The sequence below is a fragment of the Cervus canadensis genome, chromosome 17 (genome assembly GCF_019320065.1).
Source record: "Cervus canadensis isolate Bull #8, Minnesota chromosome 17, ASM1932006v1, whole genome shotgun sequence".
Taxonomy (NCBI): Eukaryota; Metazoa; Chordata; class Mammalia; order Artiodactyla; family Cervidae; genus Cervus; species Cervus canadensis.
In genome coordinates, this window is record NC_057402.1 from 22,022,742 (window position 1) to 22,048,242 (window position 25,501).

Genomic DNA, 25,501 nt, shown 5'->3' on the forward strand with positions numbered 1-25,501 from the left:
CTATTTTTCAATATGTAGTTTCTGGACCTTCTGCATCAGAATTGGGGGTGGTATTAAAAATTCAAATACCTGAACCTCCACTCAGACCTACCAAATCCAAATTTTAAGAGGTGAGACACAAGAATCCTTTTTTTTTTTTTTTCAGGAAGGGGAAAAAAATCCTCTCTCAAAAGCCCCCTAAAGTTTTATTGGCTAAAATTAAGTTGCATGCTCATGTCTCATACTATTACAAGCCAGGAGAATAAGACCAGATGATTTACTCCATCATAGCAAGGTTGGAGAGAGTTCCTTTTCCATGGGCACATGGCCTCAGAGGTGTGAACCCTAGAATTAGGTCCTGCCAGCACGGAGAGTGATGACAGGTTTGGTGGGTTTGGTGGGTAAAATTACCATTTGCTATCATGGCTTACAAGCTGATGAGGGATAATAACTCACATGAAATCTAGGCTTCCTCAGTTACTATTTCGTGACTTCTATTCATGTTCACTAGTTCAAATGCCCAAAACATTCCTCTTTGATACCCATTTTGGTGAAGTCTATGCTGTGCTTAGTCGCTCAGTCATGTCCAACTCTTTGTGATCCCATGGACTGCAGCCCACCAGGCTCCTCTGTCTATGGGGACTCTCCAGGCAAGAATACTGGAGTGCATAATTCCCTCCTCCAGGGGATCTTCCCAACCCAGAGACCGAACCCAGGTCTCCCACACTGCAGGCAGATTCTTTACCATCTGAGCCACCAGGGAAGCTCTTTGGTGAAGTCTAAGTGACTCCAAAGAAACAGGGAAGAATTGGCATTTGGTCGGAGAGTGAAAGAGATTGATCTTGGAAAAGATACGTGCACCCCAATGTTCATTGCAGCACTATTTACAATAGCCAGGACATGGAAGCAACTTAAATGTCCATCAACAGAGGTATGGATAAAGAAACTAGGATACATATATACAATGAAATATTACTCAGCCATAAAAAGGAATGAAATTGGGTCACTTGTAGAAATATGGATGGACCTAGAGAATGAAGTAAGAGTGAAGTAAGTCAGAAAGAGAAAAACAAATATCACATATTAACATGTGGAATCTGGAAAAATGGTATAGGTGACCTTGTTTGCAAAGCAGAAATAGAGACATGGGTGTAGATTAAAAATGTATGGATACCAAGGGAGAAGAGAGTTGGAGGAAGTGGGAGATTGGGATTAACACATATACACTACTGATATTGTGTATAAAGATAATATACTGTATAGCTCGGGAAACTCTACTGAATGCACTGTGGTAACCTGACTGGGAAGGAAATCCAAAAGTGAGGGAATATATGTATATGTATGAATGCTTCATTTTTCTGTACAGAAGAAACTGACAACATTGTAAAGTACCTATACTCCAATAAAAATTAATGAAAAAAGAAGATTGATCTTGAAATAGTTCAAAATGCCAGGTCCAGTTTTCTATTCACAACATCACCGCACTGGTCAGGAGGAATATAATGCATTTATTCTTTCATTCAACAATTATTTACTGAGCACCTGTTATATGTCAGTTCCCGTATTAAACTGGGGGATACATCAGCAAATAGACAAAATACCTGCCCTATCCTCATGAAGCTGGTGTCTTGGTAGGAGCGACAGGCAGTAAATAAAACAAGCAGATAAGCTATAAACATGTTTGAAAGGGGTAAATTCAATAAAGAAAAATAAAGCAGGCCAAAAGAATAGGTAGTGTTCCAGTGAGGGTGTTGCAATTTTATCAATAAAGAGAAGAGAGGTGAGGTCAAGCCTCACTGAGACTGTAACATCTGTGTAGTTTAAGGAAGTGAGGAGTGAGACATGGGGATAAGTGGGGGAGAGGATCTCAGATGAGATGCTGCAAATGTAAAAACCCTGGAGTAGGATCGTGCCTGCTCTGAGGATTAAGGTCAGTGGGGCTGGAGGGGCGTGAGCCAAGGAAGGCATAGCAGATGAGGTGAAACGTGTGACTCAGTGTGTAGGAGCAGACTGTCTGGGGCCTTTGAAGGGATTTTCATTTTGCTCTGAGGGAGATGGGCAGACACTTGCAGGATGGGAGCGAAGGAGTGACATGACCTGCCTTTTATCCTAATGGGACTATTCTGTCATTGCTTTGAGGATATAGAGTGTAGAGAAACTAGTTAGGAGACTAGCACAAAGGTTCAAACGCAATATGATTCTGGCTTGGGCCAGTGTAATAGAGATGAGTAAGAGAAAGACAGAACTCAAATGTGCTTTCGGAGTTTCTGGCCCGCGTGACTGAAAAGATGGACTTACCGTGAAGTGATTTGGAAAATATTGTGGGTGGAGCAAGTCTGTGGAGGCAGAATCAGGAGTTTCTTTTGAACATGCTAATTATGAGATGCCTCCTAGATATTCAAGTGGAGGTGTTGACTAGGTGACTGGATGAACTGGAGATGGATGGCAGTTAACAGCGTAAGGATGGTAATTAAAGTCATATGGCTGGATGAAATCACCAGGGAGAGATAGATGAGGTCCAGAAACTAAGCCCCAGGGTTGGCTTCTGCACTGTTTCTCAAATGTCTTAAATTCTATGTACTTTATCCAACTTGTAGTTTTCTAGAACACTGACTGAAAGAGTTAGTTAGGAAAATAGTTAACCCTTCACTATTCACTGATAATAATGTGATAGGAAGGAAACAACTTTTCAAAGTGACCTGGAAGACTGTGGACATCCATAAAGTAAATCCAGAAAGTTCGGTTACTGCCCATTCATCTTGTGTTTAAATCAAGCAAGTGAGAACTCAGGCCCTTTTGAAAAAAACTGGTGCAGAGGACTGTGGACGACAAAAGGGGCTGTAAACTCTGGCTCATCTGTTCCTTTGTTCAAAACCCCTCACTTTAGCCCTTCTCAGAAACCAGGCAGCACCTGGGGCCCAAGCACTGGAGACACAGGCGCAGAGGAGCGTGAGGGCCAGGGGATGGAATGACATTTCTCCCTGACCTGACTCTGACTCTGCGGACACTGGGAGTCCTCGCTGCCTGAGGACACAGGGAAGCGAGCACAACATCCAAAGGCGGACTGTTTAGATTCCAGTAGACTTTCATTCTTATAACAACTCTCCCACTTGGTGGTTTTGTGTCCGACTCTGTGACCCCGTGGACTATAGCCCATAAGGCTCCTCTGTCCGTGGGATTTTCCAGGCAAGAGTACTACAAGCTGTTTGACTAGTAGGAAAGTTGCTTAACTTCATTAAGTCTCTGTGTCCTTCTCTATAAAATGGAAAAGAGCAGAATCTCTTTCGTGTAGAGTTGAATGGGATGATTTTGTAAAGCATCAAGCACAGTCATTGCTGATTTTGTGTCTAAAGTTTCTGTCAGTAATCTCAATTCCATGAGCAGTCCAAGCTGTTAAAATACTGTTCCTTTGGAGCCTCATCTGATGAACTGAAAGTCTGCTAGATCAGACTATGATTTATAACCTACAAAATGCTCTGGTCCAAGGCTTTGTTCTTTGGTAGGGTTGGGACATAGAACAACTGACTGTTTCCAAATTGAGAAAGGAGTACAACAAGGCTGTATATTGTCACCCTGCTTATTTAACTTCTATGAGAAATGTCAGGCTGGATGAATCACAAGCTGGAATTAAGATTGCCAGGAGAAAAATCAACAACCTGAGATATGCAGATGATACCACTCTAATGGCAGAAAGTGAAGAGGAACTAAAGACCTCTTGATGAGAGTGAAGGAGGGGAGTGAAAAAGTCGGCTTAAAACTCAATATTAAAAAAAAACTAAGATCAAAAACCAAATGGGCATTTGGTCCCATCACTTCATGACAGATAGAAGGGTGAAAATTGGAAGCAGTGACAGATTTTATTTTCTTGGGCTTCAAAATCACTGCAGACGGTGACTGCAGCCATGAAATTAAAAGACGCTTGCTCCTTGGAAGGAAAACTATGACAAATGTAGACAGTGTATTAAAAAACAGAAACAGGGATTGGGATGAGGAACACATGTAAATCCATGGCTGATTCATGTCATTGATTCATGTCAATGTATGGCAAAAACCACTACAATATTGTAAAGTAATTATTCTCCAACTAATAAAAATAAATGAAAAAAAAAATCAGCTATACCCAATAAAACATAAAGTCTTTTAAAACTAAAAAATAAATAAATAAATAACAGAAACATCAATTTGCTGAAAAAGGTCCATAGAGTCAAAGCTATGTTTTTTTCCAGTAGTCATTTACAGATGTGAGAGTTGGACCATAAAGAAGGCTGAGCACCGAAGAACTGATGCTTTCAAATTGCGGTGCTGGAGAAGACTCCCTTGGATTACAAGGAGATCAAGCCAGTCAATCCTCAAGGAAATCAGTCCTTAATATTCACTGGGAGGACTGATGCTGAAGCTGAAGCTCCAATACTTTGACCACCTGATGGGAAGAGCCAACTCATTGGAAAAGACCCTGATGCTGGGAAAGATTGAAGGCAGGAGGAAGAGGGCGGCAGAGGATTAGATGCTTAGAGAGCACCACCGACTCAGTGGACATGAATCTGAGCAAAGTCTGGGAGATGGTGGAGGGCAGAGGAGCCTGGTGTGCTGTAGTCCATCGGGCCACTAAAGAGTGGGACACCATGTAGGGACTGAACAGCAACATCGAGGGTTGGACAGCTGTTGAGTTGCATTTAACTCTGGTACCACTAGGGGGCACCTCAAAAAATTAATCTGGAGCCTACTGTAATAACTGGTGACTAAAAACAGTTAATGCTTCCGTTGTGGCTCAGCTAGTAAAGAATCAGCCTGCAATGCTAGAGTCCTGGGTTCTATCCCTGGGTTGGGAAGATCCCCTGGAGAAGAGAAAGGCTACCCACTCCAGTATTCTGGCCTGGAGAATTCCATGGACTGTATAGTCCATGGGGTCACAAAGAGTTGGATACAACTGAGCGGCTTTCAAAAACAGTTAATGCATTTCCAAATATGACTTTTACTTTAGGAGCAGCCTACTTAGTGCCCAGCATCTTTGGTCTCAAACATGTATGCATTGGTTGTGGCAGAATTCCACAATAGGGTGTGAATTCCTGAGGCCCTAGGTCACACACTTAAGTAAGGTTCCATTTGGAAAGGACATCTCTGAATTCTGAGGCTTTTTGCCCCAGCTGTGGTCATATGCAACCTTTCAGCTAGACCAAGCTATAAAATCAGGCAACTTACAACAATGTACTAACTTAGTTCCATAAGCAATTGTAGAGGGAGCTGGCATTTAAAAAATCTCTATTCTGGCAGTTATCTTTTGGAATTAATTTACTCACCTTTTGTGCCAACAGTTTTTCATGCTACATAAACAGCTAACACATGATTGACCTAGAATTCCAACCCAAGGAGTGTGTCTCCATTTGGGAATGAGGGCAGGCCCTCATTCCTGCCCAGTACATCACATTGCCTTTCCTGACAGGTAGACTCAAAAAAACAGGTAGACTCAAATGAATGCTAAATGCTAGAGGTTGGTGATAAAGAACAGGAGTGACCATTGTCAAACAATTTATTACCTGAATTAAATATGGTAATCATGTGAATAATACATACTCTTGTTAAAAATATGCGAGTCATTCAGACTATTTATATGGATACTGAGTCATGTCTGTGAATATGGACTATATATATATATACTCTATGTAAATGTATATACATGGTTTTACCAGGTGGCTCAGTGGTAAAGAATCTGCCTGCCAATGCAGGAGATGCAGTTTCTATCTCTGGGTCAGGAAGATCCCCTGGAGAAGGAAATGGCAACCCTCTCTAGTATTCTTGCCTGGGAAATCCCATGGACAGAGGCGCCTGGTAGGCTACAGTCCATGGGGTTGCTGAAGAGTTGGACACAACTTAGCAATTGAGCACACATGCACGATATGTATAGACATATATGCATAAGTATATACATTTCTTATTTGAATGTCAGTGTATTCAATATAATGTTATCTGCATGTTGCTATGTGCCAAGCATGTATGAAGACAACATCTTGGTCAAATATTGCCAGCAGGTACAATATCAAGATTTTTGTCTACCATCTCAGAGAAGGCTTCCTGGATAAAGTTAAGGTCTTACTTGATTTGGGGACAGTGGAACTACTCTGTTATTAACATTTGACCCCAGAAAAAGGTGCTTAGCTTAGTGCTTGGAACAAAATATACAGAAAGAATAAGTGAGTGAATAAATGAATGATGACTTCTTGAGTGGGAACAACAGAAATTAGAACAGAGGAAATAAGAAAAGGGGGATTGGTGAGAGGTTGGGGTGACTAGAATGGAGAAGGAATTTCTTCAGCAGAGAACAGGGAACTGGCTGGCAAAGGAACTTTTGACTCCACAGTCAGGTCCTTTTTCCTGGTTTTCAGTCCCTGTCCAAGAAATAGAGTTGTTTTGGTTTTCTTTTCTTTTTTTTTTTTTTTTTTGAGTTTTTTCTCTCAGAGTTACCATCCACATGAGTGAAAGACTGCTCTTACATGATTCTTATTTTCTAATGGAAATGCGTTCATCTTTATAAGCAAGGTAATCTGCTGTCACTGAAAATTACTATACTTTTTGCATATTCAGTTCTAAATAAGTCTCTTCACTTATAGATTAATGCAGCAACTAATACCACATTCTACCCATATTATTTACATATTAGTTGCTTCTCAAATATCTTTTTTGCTCTTTCTTTCCTTAGCGTTTTCTATCAGGGTTCTGGTTCTTATATCACACTAATGCCTTCCCTGTGCAATATGCTTGGTGCATTGAGCATCCTGCCAACTTTCCAGGGAATGGAGCCATGGACCTACCTCCTAAATGATACTGACAGCTAAACTAATTTTTCGTATCTTAGAAAATCAAGGTTGTAGTTTATTTCAGACCCATCAGCAAAGTTTAATTGTGGTGGTAAAATCATACTGAAAGTTCAGTTAAAAACGTGTGTTGAGGAAAACTTTTAAAGAATTCCTCCGTATAGCGTGTAATGAAAGTGGTATGGTTTGGGGTAACAAATAGATCCAAGGACCATATGCAGAAACTCAGTTCACTTAATTCTCTGTAATGAAAAATAATAACTATATTGTTTGTGCCCAGAGACCTGATATGAGTTGAAGCAAGGGAAAGTTTCTTGAGTTTTATGTTAGAATCTTAGCTGAAACTTTCTTTATGCTTCCTGCCCTTCTTCAAAGTTCGGTTGCTGCTTCTGAAAGAAGAATCTGTGTCACTTACTCTTTGTAAGCTGTTTTCCTTCTCCTTTGAAGGCTATCTAGTTTTCCCTCTCTCCTTTGCCTAATTGAAAATGGCCCTAAGATGCATGCAATTTCGAGAACTTCAGATTGCAGATTCTACATAATTCAAATAACAGAGCCATGGAACTGCAGTCTTTCATTTGGATTCTGTGAACCGCTGAGACTTGCAGAGCGTAAATGATGTCAGAATTCTGCCCTAAAGGTGTAGTGCCGAGGCCAAAATTCTGCCCTGGGAGACGGGACCCATCGAGTGATGGAAGCCATGCCCTCATAACCCAGGGCTGAGTGCCACCCTCATTGTTTTAATTACAGAGCTATAGCATGTGGGTAAGAAACTTGGATTTGACAACAGCAAAAGAAAGAGGATATTGTATGCCTTCAATCAGCTTTGTATTAGAAGATCCTTAAAGGGGAAATTATGTGAAAGAAGGGGGGAGGAAGAAAACAAACTAGCAAGATCCCTATTTCAATATAATTTGGAGAAAATGACTGATTTGGGTTGGTCATGTTGCCAGAACAGATGACTCAAGACTTCCAAACAAGAAATGGAAATCAGGAGGATGCCTGAAGCCTGAAAGAAGAACAAATTGTGAAGATATGATTGACTGTAAGGCTTCAAAATCAACTGTACCAAAGATGAGCTTGGATCGTTGCCCAGAACAGAACTGAATGGTGATGTTCAGTTAGGTCCTGACTGTTGAAACGAAGTAAAATGTAGTAATTGTGCTCTGTTAGGTACACAGACACGTTAATGCTTTCCAATTTCCCCAACTGGGGATCTGGTGTCACTTTCCCTGTCTCTCCTATTTCATGCTTCACCGATGAGTATTATTGCTGCTCTGGACTTTTACTGAATGCCAGGTTTTTGGCAAAGAAGTGGAATCCAGGTGAAAACATCCGTCTCTTGCTGCATGTGAGTATGCTGCAGGTGGCTTTGAAAATGGCTTTTCAACTTTGAAGTCATTTCTTTAATTGGCCTTTTCAGGCTTGGATGAGGTGCACTGCTATCCTGGCTGCTGGGCCAAATTATGAATCTCAGCAGTTTGGACCCCCCAAAACCCTTCCTCTCCAACAACCAGGGAAAGCCTGGTGTCCCCAGGCAGCAGATTTGTACAGTGATCTTTTCCTCTCTTAGGAGGGAAGATAATTTATTCACCATTTCCTTATACTCATTTCTCAGTAATCTACCAGTTGAGTTTTATAATCAACTGGTTGAGTAATCTACCAGTTGAGTTGATCACTTTTCTGATGGACAACGTGGTATGACTCCCTCTAAAGGTCACTGGTGAAGCAGTTGTGCTGTTTCCCTTTCTCCTTGGGAGCTGCAAAGAAGAAAAGATTCCATGTTGTGGCTTCTAAGGCCCAAATCCTGTTTACCAGGCTAGCAACTTCAAAAATTTCCCAGCCTGCCTATAGGAGTAGTCCAGCTCTACAGTACAAATTACTTCCAAACAAACATTTCTACATACTAAATTAGAAAAATAACAGCAAAACCAACAAGGAGGTGACTCAGAGGGAAAAAAAGGAGGGGCAGAAGGGACATGTCATTTTTCCATTCCTTTCTGGCTTCTTTACCTGGGTTGAATTTTGAGAATGTTAAGCCCTGTCCTGTCTACCCACTATTAACCACAAAGTCTTCAGATTTCAGTAGCTGACTTAAAGCAGGTAACTTTTTTCAGCCATCCAAATGGACTAAAGATGTTGTCAGGTACAAGATGTTTCATTAAGGATCTATCTGGTCTCCTTGGGGGGCAGGGATTCTAAAGTTTGGGCCCCAAAGAAGGTAACCTAAGATTGGTCCCTACTAATGAGAGACAGCAGGAAGGCTTCCTCCAGGGTTTGTAAATGAACCACCAACTGGAACTCAAAGAAAATTCTGCATTTCCTTTATTTGTACAATCAACATCTTTTTATTGGCTTGTCTACGACCTTGGAGCCACCCAATATGTTAAATAACTTCACAGTTTAAAAAAGTGGTGGGGGAAATGAGGGATAAAATTATTTTGTGGGGCTTGGCATAAATCTGTATTTCAAATAAGCTATGTGTGAGCTATGTCTTTGAGAAGAACACGTGCAGTGCAGTTTTGATCTTCACTTTATAGATGTACATAAGTAACACAAGGCCTGTTTTGATCATACAATTAAAAACAAATGTGATCCAATGTTGTAATACTCTTTGTCTACTTATATTCCTGAATAACAACTCTCAATCAGGATGTGAACCATCATGATCTAATGGTTTCGAAAAACTGGAACCCCATCCTCATTTTTGCCTGTGAACTTTTCCACGTTCTGTCTTTGGTGTGGTGGTTTCTCATATGTAATCATTATAATGGGGTAGAGTTTTAGTATATGATATGGTTCCTGAAAGAAATAAACTAAAAACATTTTAAAAATGGTTTTCACAGTCTCCTTCTAAGTGCTTTGCTTAACATTTAACAACTATCTTCATTATATTATGATTTAAGAATTTGGGACTTTTTCAAAAATACAAATGTTAAAGCTATTTGTATCAGAATGCTTTTAGCTGTGGGTTAACAGAAGATACAACTGAAAGCGCTCAAATAGTAAAGGTTTATTTTTAATTTCATGTAACCAGACATCTGGAGGTAGGATGCCAGGATTGGTTCATTGAGCAGTCTGATGATGTCATCAAGGTCAAGGTCTTTTCTTTTTGCTGGACATCCTCAGCTTGCAGGCAGTGATATTTCACTTGACCACAGTACACAGGGATATCATGCAGCACGGACAACATTTAGTGAAAAAGAGGGTCGTTTTTCCCCATGTACTCTTTTCCTTAGGCTAGAAATTCAAGACTTCCAGCATGCATCCCTCCCTCTTTGCTGGTCCAAGGGGCTAGGTTTGAGTTGTATGTCCATGTTTAACCTCCTTGCTAGGAAGGGAATGGGACCACCATGATTGGCTTGAAGAACTCTGCTTTACCCCCTGGACTGGCAAAGGGCTCTCTTCCCAAAGTGCAGGGAATGGTGAATACCTGCACCTCTAGGAACAAAGACTGTTGAGGAGGGTATCTGTTAAATCAACAGCTAAAAGTGCTCCCCACTGACTTTTTGGACAACAACTATTTTTATTTTAATATCTAGTATGAATATTTCATTGTTTTATCATATTACTAAACTATGCGTTGTCTTTTCCCACACAGAATTATCCTGATATTTGTCTTAAGAGCAAAACTGTATCTTATGGGGAAAAAGTTTATCCTAGAGCCTAAGTTTTTTTCTCATCTGATTCACCTAGGAAATATTTTATAAACATCCCAAAAGTTTTTCCAGAAAATGATCTTGTTCATCTCAGCCCAGATCTATCAGTTGTGCAGGAAATGTTGCATATTACTTTAAAAGAGAATGGAGGTGGAATAGAAATCTGATTTTTAACTGCTTCTCCTAAAATAAGACATGACAAGACATTTTTGCAATAGAAATAACTTGACTTTTCAAATGTGCTTGTAAAAATAGTTTTATTTTAAGAAAAACTGCGATACCTCTACACCTCAGTGGACAAGCACTGAAGACTGTGGACAAGGACAAGAGACTGTGAGGACAGGCTTCATCTACAATATGAAGAAAATAATCATTCCTGCTTCAAAGGAAGGATTGTTGTGAGAGTTGAATGAGATTAAAATATGTCCATATGCCTTCATATACTTATTCTTAACAGAGTAGCAAGTCCACATTAGGCATTCACCAAATTTGACTATTTTTACTTATAATAGTATTAATAAAAGTTGATACACATCCAAGTTAGCATATTCCTACACAGGGTAGTTAACATCGAACTCATAATTTTTAGAAGTAACAACTTTGAGAAACAAAATATGAGGTCTTCCAAACAGTTCATAGTGCAGTTTTATAGGAGGTCTTGAACTGGTTCTTGTGTCTCTTCCACAGAGTTCCCCAGTTGGCTTGATGTGGGTCAAAACTTAAAACCACAGTAGTGGCTTTACTGTCTTCTCAGCAGACATTAGAATCTCACTTTCCATTCATTCAGGGAGTAGATGAAATGTGTCAATCTGGTTCTTGAGAAGTAAGCAGGTTGAAGCATGTTGATATGAGTGTTGCAAATCTCTTAACTTCCTTGCTTATTGTCCTGATAAGCTACATGCCCTGTATTTCAAGCCAACACTACATGAGCACAGAAAAAAAAAATTGGCAGAATGAACAGTGCATGTGAATATAAACATCAGTTTTTTTAGCCAGAAAGAGTATCTTCTTCACAAGATATTACCAGTCCTTTTTGTTTTTTAGGATCTGTATGTCATACTTTTACACTCGGAAAACTCCCAGTAATTATCAATCAAGTCAAAAAAATAAGTCATCAGCTTAAGGCCTTGCCCACATTCTCTTGCTCAGACTTTAAAAAATAAAATTGTTGAAGTATAGTTGTTTTACATTTCTACTGTACAGCATAGTGACTCAGTTACATATATTTGTTTTCTTATTCTTTTCCATTCTGGCTTATCACAGGGTATTGAATACAGATCCCTGTGCTATACGGTGAGATGTTGTTTATCCATCCTTCACATACCAGTTTGCACCTGCTAATCCCAAGCTCCCAGCACTTCTGTCGCTTACCCCCTTTCCTCTTTGGCAGCCACAAGTCTGCTTTCTTTGTCTATGAGTCTGTTTCCATTTTGTAGATGTGTTCATTTGTGTCATATTTTCAATTCCACATGTAAACAGTATCATATGGTATTTGTCTTTCTCTTTCTGATTTACTTCACTTAGTATGATAATCTCTAGGTCCATCCATATAGCTGCAAATGGCATTATTTCATCCTCTTTTATGACTAAATAATATTCCATTGTATATGTATACCACATCTTCTTTATCCGTTCATCTGTTGATGGACTTTTAGGTTGTTCCCATGCCTTGGCTATTATAAATAGTACTGCTATGAACATGGGGGTGCATGTATCTTTTCAAATTATAGGTATGTCTGGATATACTGCTGGATCATATGGCAACTCTATCTTTATTTTTTTGAGGAACCTTCATACTGTTTTCCATAATGGCTGCACGAATTTACATCCCCACCAAGAGTGTAGGAGGATTCCCTTTTCTCCACATCCTCTCCAACATTTGTTATTTGTAGACTTGTTAATGATGGCCATTCTGACTGGTGTGAGATGGTAGCTCATTGTGGTTTTGATTTGCATTATTGCTCACATTTTGGGTGTTATTATTTGAATTGGCCCAAGTGTCACGCTTACCTGACCAAAGGCTCTTCATTGGAGAGGCCACAGCATGGAGGAACAGCAACAGTCACTTTGACTGTAGAGGCCAATTTCTGGATCCAGGACTTTGGTTTGTAAGTAAATTAAGGAATTTATTATAGATATTACTGGGTATCTCAAAGAATCAAAAGCAAAGGGAAATGTCAGTATTCAAGAAGGGTCAAGATGTAACGAGGCTTAAAGAAATCCTGGCCGCAGAATCACACTTATAGTACCAGAACTTCTGCATCTTGCTTCTTTGTTTTCCTGAATGATGGCTTCCTTCTTTCTTATCACTGCACATTGACTTTCCCTGAATGACAGAAAACATGACTACTGTTAATATTCTAGCCTTATTATCTTAGAGCTTCAACCACACAGAGCAAGGCTGACCTTTTCAGTTCCAATTCCAAAATCCTGGAGAAAAACTCTACTTGGATCAGATTAACAGGAACAAAGAAATGGAGTCCCATTTGGATCCATTCAGCAAGTTGCCCAATCAACCACTGCCTACAAGTAGTATCATATTGTACTAATATATGGGTTCTAGTAGTTTAAAAAAATTGGGTGGGACAGTTCTCAACAGAAGAGTTGCCAGCCTGGCTATTCCATAGATACCCACTGTTGCATGGATATACTGTAAAAATAATGCAAGGAAGTAGATGATTCTCACTTCTCGTTTGTCAGCAAATGCTGCCTATGGTCCCTGAGAATTTCCCGTTAAAGCTGTTCATTCACAATTAGAGAGTTCAGGATGACGAGCTGGCTGGAGCTGGTGAGGGAGCAGGGGATGACTGCACATGAAAGAGCAGAACAGAGCGCGCACACATCACGGAAGCATCACCAACGTGAAGCCGAGGGCTCTGGACCTCCCAGCTCTTTTCAGATTAGATCCTTATGGTTGTCCCTACTGCCTCTCTTCCCTCCTGCCTTACACCTCTTTTTAACATTTTCTTTCATCATTTTTTAAAATGAAGACCTTCTGCGTTGCTGTAAGACTTCTGTCCTCCTTTATCGAAGTAGTGCTCCACTTTAGGCAAAAGTTTAAAGTAATTCGGAGTGTCTGTCTTCAGAAATGTGCTGTTCCATGTCTTTTTGTTCTTTCTCTTAGAATAACAAAATCTGAGGATTGGAGTAAACCAACCTTGAGAGCCATCAAATCCTTCCATTGTTGTGTACATCCATCTCTGGCATCCATGATGAGTGGTCATCCACACTGCTTGACCACATTCCAAAGGGAACACACCACTTTTCAGGAGAGTCCATTCTATGTTTAGATAGGTCTGACTGTTAGAAGTACTTCCTTGTATCAAGCTCCTACTGAGCCAAAAATGTGTCTTTCTCTGTTGCTTCCACCTGTTGGCCCTAGTTCTACCACCTGGAAACAAACAGAAAAGTCTAATCTGTTTCCTACATGCTCACTTTTCAGAAGATTCATCAGATGTTTGTCACTAAGATCTTTCTTCTCCAGCTGAGCTACTGTTCGTCCTATATCTGTTCTCTGTTGCATGGGATTTCAAGTAGATCTATTAACAGGGACACTCTGTTCCAGAAGCTTTCCGTCCTTAAATGTTCTTCTTCATCCCTGCTCCCCACCCCATAATCAGGCATAATCATCCAGGGGTGAAAAAAACAGAACAAAAAGAACAGAACTAATAATGTTTTTTATTATAAATATAGAACTTCTATTCAAGAAAATCACATTTATCTTTTAGGAAGATCAAACCTAGGCAGAATCATTCTCATGCTGAAAATTATATAATAATTTATAATGAAATTCAAATTAGAAAGAGTATTTAAATTTTACAAGTAAATTTCAGGCCTCAGTAGTTGAAATGGGAAGGAAGTGGGGGAATTCATGAATTCTCATAGTTCTTCAAAGCACGTCTGCTTTACTTCCTATATATCAACACAAATGCTAGTGTTATTCATTAAGTCAAAAACAGCAGGCATAGTAAGCCCACATTAAGGGACCATTTGATTCCTTTCTTTCTCTTCATAAAATCTGTAAGCTTAGCAAATATTTGTGTCCTGTTTACAAACACACGTGCAGATGCACACACACGCACAAGACTCTGGGGTAAGCACTGTAGGGAACACCAGCCCTCAAGGGACTAACAATTAGAAGCTGTAAAACGAGGCTTTTGCTCCCTTCATGGAAAGGTACTGTGTCAGCCAGTGTGTTGAGGAAGAGCAAGAGGTTGCCATGTTGGATTGAGTGCCACAGTGGGTTAGTCTGAATAAACTCTTAACTTTTTTGTTCCAGAGCATAGCTAGAAGCAGAAGCCAACTTAAGGGTGCTGGAGTAAAGTTTGATGGGTTAATCAGAGAAGTTCCAGCCTTCTCTAGGATGTTAAGTGGTTATCCTAAAATAGGGACTGGTTGAGTCCTACCTTTATCTGTAGCCACTTACTGGTTGACCAGGGGAATTGATTATCTCAGAGAATAATGCAGAATATTCTTTCCTATTGAAATATTTTCATACTATATATATATTTACACTATACCCTCATGGGGCTTCCCTAATAATTCAGCTTACGAAGAATCCGCCTGCAATGCAGGAGACCCCGGTTCAATTCCTGGGTTGGGAAGATCCGCTGGAGAAGGGATAGGCTACTCATTCCAGTATTCTTGGGCTTCCCTTGTGGCTCAGCTGGTAAAGAATCCACGTGCAGTGTGGGAGACCTGGGTTCGATCCCTGGGTTTGGAAGATCCCCTCGAGGAAAGGCTACCCACTCCAGTGTTCTGGCCTGAAGAATTCTGTGGACTATATAGTCCATGGGGTCACAGAGTTAGACACGATTGAGCAACTTTCACTTTTATACCGTCATAGCATATATATGTGTATATGAGTGTGTAAATTCCAGGGCAGACAGATTTAAGATTTTGAATCTTAAATTTTAATGAGAAATAAATGGTGACTTTTTATAAAACTTATAGGCATATATGACACTCACTCTTTTTTCCTAAAAATGTCTGAATATGTGACCACATGTCAATATTGAAAACAACAGCTGTCCCATGCCCTGTGAGATTGCACATCAGCAGGAGAGTTTGGTGAGCTCCAGTCCATAGCGTCACAGAGTCAGACACAACTGAGTGAGCATGCACCACCTCCAGGAAAGCTTGATACTTCTACTGTCAGGAACATGTCTCTGTCATTAGCCCTCCCTGACCTTCTTTCATCTCCATCAAGGAAGTTAAAAAAAATTATGACTGATTTGGGATAGGGCTAGGAGCCCTAGTTCCACAGCCATATAGTTTGTTAGTTTCTCCTATGTTAGTGAAGCTAAAATTGAGGGTTTCGTCACCTGGTTAGCCTCTGAAGTCTTAGTCTAGTGGGCTCAGGTGTAGCCTTCACTTCATTTGGTGTCCACAGGAAAGAGATACAAGATGGTAAAGAGCTCAAGGCTACCAACCACACAACTTAGAAAATAAATTGAAGATTCCTTAGATTAAGGAGGGTTGAGTTTATCTTTAAGGTATAACTCATGATTATCTTTAGCAGCTTACCTAAGGGGTTCCAGTCTCAGCATCATTTATTCCTCTTCTGAATGTCATAGAACGTATAAATGTAGAATTCATAGTCTCTCCACGTTAGCATTAAAACAAAGGAAGATTTCATGACTAATGAGCTGTATTGAATAGTTGGGAATATTTTAAGATAACTTGCTTTATCCATCCTAATTCCCTTACTTATATGTGCGTGCTTGTTTAGTCATTCAGTCATGTCCAGCTGTTTGCAACCCCATGGACTGTAGCCTGCCAGGCTCCTCTGTCCATGGAATTTTCCAGGCAAGAACACTGGAGGGAGTTGCCATTTCTTCTTCCAGGGGATCCTCCTGAGCCAGGGATTGAACCTGCGTCTCTTGCATCTCCTGCATTGGCAGGAGACCGTGCCAGCTGGGAAGCCCTCCTTACTTACATAAATCTTTTTATTTCTCCAATAGGTTGTTCGGTTTTTACAAGGGGATTATACCACCCATCTTGGCTGAAACACCAAAAAGAGCAGTAAAGGTAAACAACATATGCCTTCCCATCAAGTGAAAATGGACTTAGTGCTTCAGCATTAGCACATCCCACAATAAACTATGGGACATTAATGGGAATTTAATGTGAAATACTAAAATTTTATATAGAAATTATATTTTTTATCATTATTAGACTTGGTCATTCTCTCAAATATTGCTATATTGGTTTGTGGATTTCTTTCTCCAGGTAAAAAGCCTTCCCTTCTAATGGCAAAATTACACAAAAATCACCATGGTGAATGAAATTCATGTAATCAAACCACAGCAGCCACAAAAGAGCTTGGACTTTTTCTCAAGGCAATTTGTAAACTTGCCTTTGGAGCAGTAATTAGTAAAAAAAAGAGAGAGAGGAGAGGAGAGGTAGAAAAACCTTCCCTAAATCATTCTCATTTTATTAACAGAGTGAACTAATACATTATATTTCTTTGTGTGTGGTTCTTATATAACACATTTATTTGGTGTGCTAACTTCATTTCTCCATCCTAGTCTCCTCTGTTAAAATATTCTATACTCGTTTTCACAAAAGTACTATCAATGCTTCCACTACATTGATTTCCATTCTTTAACCACAGAACTATGGAGTTTTTTAAAGATTTTTTTTTTATGTGGACCATTTTAAAAGTACTGGATTTGTTACAATATTGCTTCTGTTTCCTGTTTTGGTGTTTTGGCCACAAGGCATGTGGGATCTTAACTCCCTGACCAGGAATCAAACTCGCAACCCTTGCATTGAAACGTGAAGTATCAACCACTGGACCGCCAGGGAAGTCCCACCTATGGAGGTTTATGCACTCCCTGCTGGTTCAGTGTCTGGATATGAACATGGAGATCTAGCAGGACCTCCAGGGGAAAGTGAAAGTGAAAGTCACTCAGTCGTGTCTGACTCTTTGTGACCCCATGGACTATATAGGACTAATTCTCCAGGTCAGAATACTGGAGTGGGTAGCTGTTCCCTTCTCCAGGGGATCTTCCCAACCCAGGGATCGAACCCAGGTCTCCCATAATGCAGGCAGATTCTTTACGAGCTGAGCCACTGGGGAAGCCTCCTGATCTAGCAGGACCTCCAAGGGAAAAAGAAATAAATCTGATCATGCTGTTTTCTAGGTTCTTTCAGACAGAAGTCCTGATCACAGTGACTCTGGTGGCCCTATCCCCTCCCCAACACCACTGCCATCACCAAATACAGCTTTGTCTTTCCATAATAAAAATAACATAAACTTAAAGACTTCCTTTCCAACTGATAACATAAAGCTTTTTTCGCACACATTACTCAATTTGTATTCCCAACATTCCCGAAAGGTAATACAATGCAGCTTATATGCTTATACTCAGTTAGTCAAGAAGATGACTGAGTTAAAAATTATGGTTAAAAAAAAAAAACAACATATAACACAGACACCAAAGTTTTACTCATGTGAAAATAGAGATATAATAGGATTTAATTCCAGTCTAGAGTGCAGAAAGCAAAGCTTTAAAACATACTTCCTCTATAAATTCACCTCTTCGTTGCCATAGTTTTTGTGATTTTACATTATTACTTCAATACAAATTTCTTTATGAGGATCTGAATCGCAATAGAGAATCTGGAAAAAGTTCACCAAAGTACACAAGAGGGCTGAATTGAATTATGAAATGGCTTCGCTTGATAAAAGATTGCCCAAGTAAACAAACAGAGCATAGTTCCTGTTCAAGGAAAGTCACTTTGTCTCCATGGAATAATATATTCATTTGTTCAGAGTTTTACATGTATAAATAAAGTAAACTGTAATTACAGTTTTTCCTGGAATATTTTTCCTTAATACTATACGTTGGAGACAATTTAAGCTTTTAGAGGATTAACGTTTATCAATGTTGAACAGTCTTTTATGGAAGAGAAAAAAGTTGAGCTTTACAAAACTGAGCTAGTCTCTACTTTAAAAAAACAATGCTCCCTGCCAGAACAATGGTTAACAGATGAACTTTTGGGCAACTGGATATGGTGTATGTGTCCCAGACATCTTGTTTCAAGTAGATTTTACCTTAAAATTATTGAGACATATGGTAAGTATGTTGGCTTTTTAAGTATGACTTCGAGTTAAGTGTATCTTTGCCAGATGGATAGCACCAGTTTTTCAACACAATTTATGAAAACATTCCTTTTATAGATATTTATCTTAGGATTTGTGAGGAAAATGATCATCTGATTGCAACGATTTCATACATCATAAACTGCTTTATTGTATGCCATCACAGTTTACTTTGAAAAAATATTCAGGCCATAGATATATACACACACGTATGCATATGTATATATGGTCTCTGAAATTATGTATATATATGTATGTGTATGTATATAGAGAGAAACAGAGACAATGTCTAGAAACAGATCATTTTTGTCTGTACTTTATTCTTTGAAATTCATTTCAGTATTAAAATAATAATATTCATTGATGCTAAATAAATAAAACTCCCCTTCACAAATACAGACAGAATGAGTATTGGAATTAGCAAAAGGAAATGAAGACCTCTGAAAGAGACCAGTTGGTTGCTCAGAGATGGCAGGCGCAGCATGCTGGATTCCAGGATCTAGTTTTGAGCATCACAGGTCCGGAAACACCATCAGTTCTTGGTCAGATTCTCAAGGATTGCTTAATGCCAACCAAACTCACAAAATATTATATATTGTGAAGTCTATTTATTCACCTCTGTATCCTTTACACTTATCACAGTGCTTACAAGTAGATGTTCAATGGATATTAGATGAATAAATGAAACATATGTAACAGGAGCTTCCCTGGAGGCTCAGTGGTAAAGAATCTGACTGCAATGCAGAAGACCTGGGTTCAATCCTGGGTTGGGAAGATCCCCTGGAGAAGGAAATGGCTACCCACTCCAGTATTCTTGCCTGTAGAGTCCCATGGACAGAGGAGCCTGGAGGGCTACAGTCCACATGGTTGCAAAGAGTCAGACACAACTGAGCGAATAACACTTTCACTTTCATGTAACAAGAAACAGAAAGAAAATTTATTACTTTATAACAGGAGAATTCCTGTCCTGTTCCCCCAAATTCCCACATCTACTATTCAGAGTTTCCGAAAGGCTGAGACTTCCATTTCCAGCCAAGATGAAGTCACAGGGACCAGATTTACTCTGCTGCCTGAAACAGCTAAAACAGAAAATGAACAAAATATATGAAACCAGAATATTTTTAACACACTGGACATTAAACAAAGAGGGAGAGTCATACCTGAGATGCAAAACAGATGAGATGTGCCCTAAAGATTGCCCCAACTCACTGCCTTGAGTTCTTAGCTCAGGAATACACAGGAGAAATCCAGTTGACTCCCTCAACCAGTGGACTCCCTGGGTTGAGAAGGAGCTGAGAGGCTGGGAGGGAAAGGCATCTAGAGTTCGCAGGACAGAGCACCAGAGAGAGATCTGCACAGAGAGAGACACCTAAGATCTGCAGAGGGACACCTCCGGTATCCAGCTGACCAGCACACACGTGAGGAAACTAGCGAGGCCTGGAAAGAGTGGTCAGAAGGGGTTCCCGCGAACTCCCCAGCACTCACACAGGACTGGGAATAGTGCCTGTTACCACCAACCAAACTGGGAGGCTTCAAAACGTATAGGACATTGAGAGCGGTACCCAGAAGGGCTTGCTTCTGTGATGGGGAATAGTCAGTCCTAGTCTGGGCACTTCTCAGGGCCTACTTGTTAAAAGTATGACCCAAATGGATCAGACTGTTTCCCTGTAATGTAACTGCCTCTCAGAACAGATGATCTGGGAGGTCAGCTTAGTCATCAGATTGTTTAGTGAGCAATGAAAGCACCCTCCAGAGGGCTGGGTCACCCAGGCAAACCATGCCCACCTCCCCTGTCCAACCACAGCTTGACACTTCTCCAGGGACCACACAGCCTGTCCTCCAGGTCCAACCCCTCTCCCAACCAGACTACCAATTTCAAGGTTCCAATAGATAGATTATGTATACCATAGTAATTTGGATTCCAGATTTTATATTCAAGATTCCCAAAACCTTGACTGACTATAAATGTTTTCAAAACTCTTTAGTACACATTTGCATGACTTTGAATAGGTAACATTACTACATGTTGTTGTTATTGTTCAGTTGCTAAATCATGTCCAACTCTTTGCAATGCCGGACTGCAGCACTCCAGACTCCTCTGTCCTTCACTATTTCCAGTGATGCCATCCAACCATCTCATCCTCTGTCACCCCCTTCTCCTCCTGCCCTCAATCTCTCCAAGCATCAGGGTCTTTTCCAATGGGTAGCTCTTGACATTAGGTGGCCGAAGTACTGGAGTTTCAACATGTTGACTCTCCTAATTTCATCCTTAGAGTGTAATCTCATATTTTATGTGATAGGGTAACTTTATCACTTCTCTGCACTAAATATCATGAAGGCAGTAAAGTATTAGTGCTGCATAGAAAGGAATTAAAATAACAATTAACCTACTAGTTCTTAAGGATGTAGTCTAGTATAATATCTTCTAAACTTTACACATGGGAGACATCCAATAAATATCTGTTGAATGAACAAATATTTTTAGCTAATAATGGGTTTCACATTGTAATGACATTATATTATTTTAATTTTGTTGGAAATCCATTTTAAAAGATTTTGACTTTTCCTTTCTCGAGATATTATTTTATTTTATATTCAGTAATTTAGACTTTGGTTGCAAAGGTAGAAATTAAAACAAGTCTTTTTTTTTAGTTCAAAGCACTATTTGTTTATTAGAATATGTAATATATATTGTTCATTACTTTTGGATTTAATCTATTAGCAACTTATCACTGATCTATGAGGCTTCTTTATTGCCAGGAACCTGAATCACTTCATCCCAGCCATAACCAGAATCTTCCAGCTAGACTGCTGATGAGTACCAACTAGCTAGTGGTAGCTTTTCTTTTTTGTTTTAAACAGTTTTAGAGATAGGAAAATGAAAAGCCTAGAATTGCGCCAAAGTGTAGACTTGGAATTCCCTGTGAGAACTGCTTAGAGTTACAGGTCAAGTCCGGGATTCCCTGGTAGCTCAGCTGGTAAAGATTCCACCTGCAATGCAGGAGACCCTGGTTTGATTCCTGAGTTGGGAAGATCCCCTGGAGAAGGGATAAGCTACCCACTCCAGTTCTTGGGCTTCCCTGGTGGCTCAGTCAATAAAGAATCAGCCTGCAGCATAGGAGATCTGGGTTTTATCCCTGGGTTGGGAAGATTCCCTGGAGGAGGGCATGGCAGCCCACTCCAGCATTCTTACCTGGAGAATCCCCAAGGACAGAGGAGCCTGATGGGCTACAGTCCGTGGGGTCACAAAGAGTAGGACATGACTGAGCGACTAAGCACAGCCCAGCAAATCACAGCACATCACAGGTCAAGTCCATGTTCCCACACTTCTTCAAGATCTGTTTGGTCTATAATTTCTTTTCATGACAGAAAGTCAGAAAGAAAAAATGCATACTCACACTGGAAGGGAACAAGGTAGTGAGGCATTCTGCAAGATCCATCCTCTCCCAGAATTTTCCTGAACTCACATAGACCCCTTAGAGCATGTTTCCAAAATATGGGCCATGACCTGTGAGCTCTGAAATCAATGTAGTGGGTCACCAGAAAAAAATTTCTGATGAAATAGAGTAGAAACAGAATGCATTACCCCTCTTCACTTAGTGAAGTGGTAAACATTGTTTTACGGCAGTGTTTTGTTTCAGTGATAAATGTGAGTGTGTGCTGCATGCATGTATGTATCTGAGTTGGGTAATTTTTACCTAGATTGTGGTCAGAAAAGTTTGAAATCTTCTGCCTTAAGGAACTCAGCTTCTGGGGTCAGGGAAGGCAAGGAGATTTCAGCAGGAAGAAAACTGTAGCACAGAGAATCTCTTCCCAAACCACTGAAAAGCGTGGCTCACCAGTGAGCAGTGCGGTATAGTGGCTGAGAGCAAACCCAGGCTTTGGAGTTGGACGTAGCGAGAAACCTCCATCCTTCGACTCCCTAGCTGCAGGACAGATATCTACAAATGGGAATCATGATTGTGCTATAACCTGTCTCATGGATTTAATGCAGTAGCATGTGCAAAGGCCTTAGCATGTTTCCTAGACCACAGCAGGCTCTTGTGAATGATCCATGTCAATAAGGGATCTATGGTTCCTTTAGTCCCAAAGTGAAGAAAGGAAATGGAAACTAAGATTTTCTGAAAGTCTCCTGCGTGCCGGGACTGTCAAGAAATCTTCCTCAAGTTTTCTTATTTAAGGACTACTCTAGAAGTGAAGTCTTACGTCCTCAAGGTCAGAAAGGTCAAGCTATGCTTCCAGAGCTAAGTCAGGATTCAAACCTAGGACTGCTTATGTCAAAATCCACACAAAGTGATTATCAAAGAATTGTTATGATGATGACCATGAGAAGAAAGAAAAACATAATTTATTTTTTAAACCCAAAGACCATAACCCTTTTCCTTTTAATCATTTCTAGTACATCTCTCATCAAAACTGTGATGGCTCCTGGTGTTACTAGTTGAACATCAGGATAGTTTCAGGGTTATTACCATCCACTAGAATGTTAAACCAAGAAAGCAAGGGTTTCTCTTTGTTTATGCTGCATCCCCAGTGTGTGAACCAAGAAATATTTGTCAAATCAGTGAAAGAATGAATTCCTGTTCTATGGAAGTCTACATCCATAGGTGATCTAAAGGACCATAGCACAAAAATCATTCCTGAGTCTTTAAAAGAATCAATCTATCTGGTGACGTAAAGACCTTTGAACTGCCCAAAGATTCAGGAGAGCCACATCTACATGTAACTACCTCTTTCTAACAACAGAATATTATCTGGCTTTCAAATCTACATTTTTTTATTGTTCCATTGTACTGGGTTATAAAGTAGTAGAGTAGAAGACATTTAAGACCATAAAGTGCCCATGCCATTTCTGTAGTCTTGAGAATCAGACCCTAGCAGGACCTAAGAGTGTGTTTTATCAGTGATTTTGGCAGGGTACCTAACAGAGAATCCAGGGGCAAAACATCATGTTCAACCAGATTGTTGTCCAAAATGCATAGGATAGAAAGAGAGGAGAAAAATTTATTTGGGTCATATTATACAAAGTGACTGATTAGATTTGCCTCCATAGAAATCCCTTCACAGAGAAAATTATATTAAACATCAACTATTGAAAGAACCAACAAAATCTTCATCATCATCATCATCATCATCATCATATTTTAAAGGGAAGATTAAACAGCTGTTTATTCATTCAGATTCAGGACAGTTTTACTTTCAGGCAGGGGACAGATTAGATGTGTCCTTGCTGGGTCCTTTCCTAGTTTATCATGGCATCTTCATCATTATTGAGTGTTTAGTAATCCCATGGGACAAGAGAGATACACAGCAATATAAATGCGAGTTACAGCCGAGAAGTGGGTGTCTTTCACAAGGGGGTTAGAAAATTGGGCATTCACTGGGAAAGCAGGTCATAGAGAAAACATAGGAGACCGAAGACTTCAGGTCTCTATGCCTGTAATTTTGAATCACTGCCATAAAAAAGAAGTCTATTGATGTCTAGGGAAACTGAAAATGGTCATGGTAAATGGCAGCTGTATGGTTCATTTACTGCTATAAAGGATTCCATCTTCTCTTCTGTAGGTTATTATAGCGGCATTTAAAAATGTGAATGTTCAAGTATGATTCAATAGCAACTACCCAAGGCTGGATTAAAAACTGTGCTCGATGGTTTATCATTTTTTAAGTTATTAGTGAATATAATGATTTACTAAAGAAATTTGAGTCAATTTAAAGGTTTGTTGCAGGAAATTGTTATAAATCTCTGAGTTTGGTTTTGTTTCACAGTTTTTCACCTTTGAGCAGTACAAGAAATTGCTTGGATATGTGTCACTGTCACCAGCATTGGTAAGTGAGAGTATTTATTATACTTAAGTGTGTGTGTTATTTCATAAAGCAAAATCTGGAAACAAAAACCCTTTTGATTCCCCAAGCTCAGCTACTAAAATATGAATTTGAGTTATTCAATGTTCAGCTACTTGTTGAAAGCCATCTTCCTAATAACTCACAATTTGGCTATTTTATAGCTCCCAGTGATGAATTTATGATAATAATGATATGTGTGGAAAGGCCCATATGAGATATGGTCAAGAATATAAAATAAAGGGTGCATTTGTCAAAGACTCCTTTAAACCCCCAAAATGCATGTGTTTACATGCATACTACACATATCTATTTATGTGAAAGTCCATGTACCTAAAATTATTTCCTAACGGGTCACTTTTCCAGCTCTTGCTCAAGCTGTAGTAAGTATAGGACTTCAGGTCACTCTGTGGTCAGATGCCCACTGAGAGGCCTTTTATAGTTGGGGAGAATAGTGATCTTACCATGTCAGATCAACTATTACGATAAAAGTCATTTGGTGATTTGAACATTTGTAGATACCACTCCTTTCTTTCTTAGTGATTTTGTTGCTTTTCACAAAACAAGTTAAATTATATTGGTCAAGTATGTTCTATTATTATGAGTGCAGCAAGAGCCCCAGAAAGAGCCAGTGCAATAATTTCTCCTCAAAATCTGCAAAACACGACTAAACTAAACTAAATCTACCTTAGCCCTCCAAGTGACAATGTGCCTTCCAACCTCCAGTTTACCTGATGGAATGCACCTCAGAACTCAGCCAAAGGGGCGGCGTTCTGAGCTTCCGCTCTTTATTTACTTTGCATGCTCAGTCACTTCACTGTCCAACTGTTGGCGACCCTATGGATCCTAGCCCACCAGGCTTCTCTGTCCATGGGATTCTCCAGGCAAGAATACTGGAGTGGGTCGCCATGTTCTCCTCCGGGGGATCTTCTGGATCCAGGAATTCAAAACTGTGCCTCCCACAGCTTCTGCATTGCAGGGGGGATTCTTGACCGCTGAGCCACCGGGGAATCGGTAATTCACTGGGCTTCCCTGGTGGCCCAGTGGTAAAGAATCCACTTGCAATGCAGGAGACGCAGGTTCTACCCCTGGGTCTGGAAGAT

General features: G+C 40.0%; 1 protein-coding gene across 4 annotated transcripts in view; it reads left to right on the plus strand.

Annotated features, from left to right (window-relative positions):
* The window catches only part of SLC25A21 (solute carrier family 25 member 21), a 504,473-nt gene that overhangs the window by 426,283 nt on the left and 52,689 nt on the right, over positions 1 to 25,501 (plus strand). For all 4 annotated transcript variants that reach the window (XM_043434358.1, XM_043434357.1, XM_043434359.1 and 1 more), the window contains exons 4-5: positions 16,408 to 16,474; positions 24,324 to 24,383. In XM_043434358.1, coding sequence (XP_043290293.1) covers positions 16,408 to 16,474; positions 24,324 to 24,383 — 127 coding nt within the window. The remainder of the gene's footprint in view (positions 1 to 16,407; positions 16,475 to 24,323; positions 24,384 to 25,501) is intronic.